Raw genomic sequence first — 4,746 nt, 5'->3', positions numbered from 1 at the left:
ACACGCACCACCTGGGGCCGCCCGTCCCCGTCCTTGTACTGGACAGTGAAGGAGTCGAAGTGGCCCTGGGGGACGGTCCAGGAGAGGCTCAGCGAGTCTGGGGAGGATCCTGTGACCGTCAGCTCCCCCAGGACGGGCTCCTCGGGGGGGCTCCGGGGCCTCCGTGCTGGGTTCTGTGGGGCTGGGCGTCTCCTCCACCTCGGTGGGGTTTGGGGTCTCTTCCTCTGCAGCTGAGAAGGACAGACACAGAGGAGGTGAGGCGGGATCGCCAGGAGATGTCCTCAGGTCTTGGGAGAAGGATGGAGAAGCTGTGATCATGCCTGGGGGCCCCCAAATTCAGCTCAGAGAAGCCCATCCTTGGGGCTGGGTGGGCTTTTCTCAGCTGCATCTCACAAACATGCCTGGGAGCCTTGAGGGTCAGCTGTGGGGAACCCTGGACAGTCCCCAGCACAGCTCATGGAGGCCCTACTCTGCAGGGGAGGACCCCTCAGGCCTCAGGGAGCCCCGGGAGGGGGTGGGGAGGCACAAAGGGCACCATGGCTCAGCCTCGAGCAGAGGGCCTCCTGCACCCCTCTCACCCATCACCTGGGAGAGGGAGACCCTCCCACCGGTCCCACCCTGGGGCTTCCAGCATCCACTCACCTGTCACCCCAATGGCAGAGACCGGGCCCACGCGCTGGCCACCGTGGAAGCCGTACAGGTTCATCTTGTACTTGTGGTCTGGCTGCAGGCCTGAGACGGTGACCCCATCCTCATAGCCCGGTACGCGCACCGCCTTGGGCTGCCCGTCCCCGTTCTTGTACTGGACCAGGAAGTGGTCAAACTGGCCCTCGGGGACAGTCCAGGAGAGGTGCAGGGAGTCGGGAGTGGCATCGGTCACGGTCAGCTCCCCCAGGCGGGGCTTGGTGGGAGGCTGGGGAGTTGTGATGGGTGGGTCTGTGGGGGCTGGCATTTCGTGGTCCTTTCCTGGGGCTGGATCAGGAGACAAAGAGAATGTGTGGACGTGCCTCGTGGGCCCCCTTCCAGTAAAGGATACTTAGATTTCTCCCAGGCACACCAAGTCCCTGCAGCCTGGATGCCAGCCCCCCAGGGTTAAGACATCATCTCCCTGGTTTGAATGTTAGTGACCAAGGGACAGAGCACACTCTCGTGGTAACATCATGACGGGACGTCGGGACTGCCATGGTGTTCCATGTGTGTGGGCGCTGAGCCCTTGGGAGCTGCAGAGCAAATCTGCACAGAGGGACAGAACTAAGGCTTCCTAACACCGCCAAGCATACCAGACAGGTCACATCAGGAGGTACATCTACTCAGGTTTGGAAATTCTACTTCATGAGTATTTTCCTTTAATACCTTCTCTGGTTGAGAAGTCTTCTGAGCATTTTTAGAGACAAATCTAGATTTCACAGTGAAGGCCAAAGAGATGAGACACGAGGTCGTCTTTGTACCTGGGTGGTTTTGGACCTTGCATTGCTCTCTCCATAATTTATGGCACAGATGACTCATCACACCCCCAGGTTTCTTTTGGCTTTTCTGTTCCACATAGGGTTTCATTCTTCCTTAATCGCTGAATTACAAAATCATCTTGTTTCCTATCTGTTGTTTGGGAACCAGGTCTTAAGCATCAAAGGGTAATAGTTCCAAAAGAACTTAACAAAAGCAACGATTGGCCCTGTTAGCAAATAATGAATGAAGGGAAGGTGCCTTGTGAAGTTGCACATACGACTGATACTAACCATCACAGTAAAAGCAGCCATGGTAGCAGGATTCAGGGTTCATTTAGCATAAAGGGGGATCAGTCTGGGTTGGAAAACACATACCATTTTACCCATTGAAATCAATGATAATTATGAGAATTCATCCTAAGAGTTTTCAGAAACTAATTTTCTTCCTCTTCCTTCTTTACAGATGAAGAAAGGGAGGCACAGAGAGGTTGAGTGACTCTCTTGGGGTAACACAGCTCGAATGGGCTGAGGCTAGGGTCAACCCTAGGTCTGTTTGAGTGTGTTATTTCCCTGGTACCGTGCCTCTTCAAGGACCAAAAAGGCCGGGGGGGGGGGGGGGGCTGACTGACTCAGTCAGTAGAACATGTGGCTCTTGATCTCGGGGTTGTGAGTTCAAGCCCCATGTTGGATGTAGAGATTAATTTAAAAAAATAAATAAATAAAGCCTGTGTATAAAGGGAAAGATGGCTGGGGCAACACCAAAGGCTTGGAGTAAAGACACAAGCAGAATCATTCTCAGGAGCTTGGGAGACTCTAGTCTCAGGGACAGTGGGACAAAAACACCTGAATACCGACATGAAAGAGAAACTGAGTCCAGCTAGGGCAGGGCCCAGTGTCCGACTGCATACTCACCAGTTAAACCGACAGCAGAGACCGGGCCCACACGCTGGCCACCGTGGAAGCCATACAGGTTCATCTTGTACTTGTGGCTGGGCTCCAGGCCTGAGACGGTGACCTGGTTCTCACTCCCTGGCACTCTCACCGCCTTGGGCTGCCCATCCCCGTTCTTGTACTGGACCAGGAAGTGGTCAAACTGGCCCTCGGGGACAGTCCAGGAGAGGTGCAGGGAGTCAGGGGTGGCATCCATCACGGTCAGCTCTCCCAAGTGTGGCTTCGGAAGGATGTTGGTAGGGGGCTCCCTTTCGGGGTCTGGGAATAGATGCAAACAGAACCTTTCCTATTGCTGGAAGAAGTAGTTGAGGCCCTGGCTCTACTGGATTCAGACCAGAAGGTGGGCCAGCTGTGTAGGCCTAACTTAAGATCCATTTCTGCTTAACATCAAAGTCTTTTTGTGGTCTCTTCATGGTCTGTCAAACTTACCAGGCAGCCTCCTACCTCAGGGCCTTTGTATTGACCATTCCCTTTGTGTGAATGTTCTGACCCTGGATGTCTGCATGGCTCATGTCTACACTTCCTTTAAGTCTTTGTTCAAATGTCACCTCTTCAGGGCCAATCATGACCACCCTATCTAAAATTCCAATTCTCCCAATTGCAATGTTTTCTCCTTTTTTTGAACCTGATCCCAGCAACAAATTAGAGAACAACATTTATGAGACAACCAGGAAACTAACATTCCCTACATACTTAATGATATTAATGAATGACTGTTCATTTTTAAAGGTACAATAACAGTGTTGTGGCTATTTTTAAATACTTTTTTTTTTTTTAGGGAGAGAGAGAGTGTGTGCATGAGTTGGGGAGGGGCAGAGAAGATATCTTAGGCAGGCTCCACACCTAACGCAGAGCCCGGTGAGGGGTTCGATCTCACAACCCTGAGATCATGACCTGAGCCGAAATCCAGGGTCGGAAGCTTAACCGACTGAGCTACCCAGGCGCCCCTTAAATAGTCTTTTTAAAAAGAGTAATACGCTTAGGGCGCCTGGGTGGCTCAGTTGGTTAAGCGACTGCCTTCGGCTCAGGTCATGATCCTGGAGTCCCTGGATCGAGTCCCGCATCGGGCTCCCTGCTCGGCAGGGAGCCTGCTTCTCCCTCTGACCCTCCCCCATCTCATGTGCTCTCTCTCTCTCATTCTCTCTGTCTCAAATAAATAAATAAAATCTTTAAAAAAAAAAAAAAAAGAGTAATACGCTTAAATATGAAGCCATGAAGTATGGGATGAAGTCTAGAGCATCTGGGATGAGTTTACCAACTCTGCAACAGTATATCCATACAACGGAATACTATTTGGCTGTACAGGGATGAGTTCTGCAACACGTTACAACATGGATGAACCCCAAAAAGGACCTTGATGAAAGAACCCGGACACAGAAGAGCATGTTATTGTATGATACCGTACCATCTATGTGATACGACTAAAAAAGACAAATCTACAGAGGTAGAGTTCTAAAATGAGATAGTGTTAGAGTTCCACAGAGAAAATTCTAAAATTAGATAGTGCTGATGGATGCACAACTCTGACTAAAAATCATTAAGTTGCAAACTTAAAGCAGGTGAATTTTGTGGTATGCAAATTACATCTCAATAAGCTGTTCTAAGCACACATGGGAGTGCGAGGAGGGCAGGTAGCGAGCGGGGTGTGGGCCAGCCAGACTGGCCAGCAGTGAATATTAGGCTGCAGCAGGGCAATGGACATATGGGAGTTCATGATGCTATTCTTTCTCTTCATGTGTAAGGTTGAATCTTATATAATAAATATTTGTTGAATGATTGAATAGTTCATGGCATTTGCCCCAACCAAAAACAAGATCTTTCCAGGTTTCCCGGAAAAGCGGAAAGCCACCAATGGCTCAGTGTATCACTACCTCAGAGCCTTCCAACCGAGGGCCACTCTGGCACAGGCCTGGCACTCGGGCTTCCTGAGCCCACCTCACGCCTGTCCGGACATGTTACTGGATGAAGCCTGGGTTAGGTGAGGCTTTAGGATCCTGGCTCTCCAGGGGAGGACACCCTGAAGGCTCCAACATTGAGACCTTACCAAACACAGCCCTGAAGGCCCCCGCCCCCACTCACCGGTCACGCCCACGGTGGACACGGGGCCCTCGCGCTGTCCCCTGTGCAGGCCGTACAGGTGCATCTTGTACTTGCGCCCCGGCTCCAGGCCCCCGATCGTGACCTCGCTCTCGTCACCCCCGACACGCACCACCTGGGGCCGCCCGTCCCCGTCCTTGTACTGGACAGTGAAGGAGTCGAAGTGGCCCTGGGGGACGGTCCAGGAGAGGCTCAGCGAGTCTGGGGAGGATCCTGTGACCGTCAGCTCCCCCAGGACGGGCTCCTCGGGGGG

At 52.2% G+C, this 4,746-nt stretch overlaps 1 protein-coding gene across 1 annotated transcript; it reads right to left on the bottom strand.

Annotated features, from left to right (window-relative positions):
- Positions 1-6: 6 nt before the first annotated feature.
- Positions 7-4,740, bottom strand: LOC116629694 (tenascin-X-like; the record flags this gene model as incomplete). The annotated part of the gene is given in 5 exon segments (XM_032399933.1): positions 7-149; positions 151-230; positions 643-972; positions 2,358-2,654; positions 4,476-4,740. Coding segments are annotated over 5 exon segments (914 nt in total), but the record flags the coding sequence as incomplete, so codon positions are not given.
- Between the last annotated feature and the right edge of the window lie 6 nt (positions 4,741-4,746).

Source organism: Phoca vitulina, unplaced genomic scaffold (genome assembly GCF_004348235.1).
Source record: "Phoca vitulina isolate PV1807 unplaced genomic scaffold, GSC_HSeal_1.0 scaffold2253, whole genome shotgun sequence".
NCBI lineage: Eukaryota > Metazoa > Chordata > Mammalia > Carnivora > Phocidae > Phoca > Phoca vitulina.
This window is presented reverse-complemented; position numbering and strand designations above follow the sequence as displayed.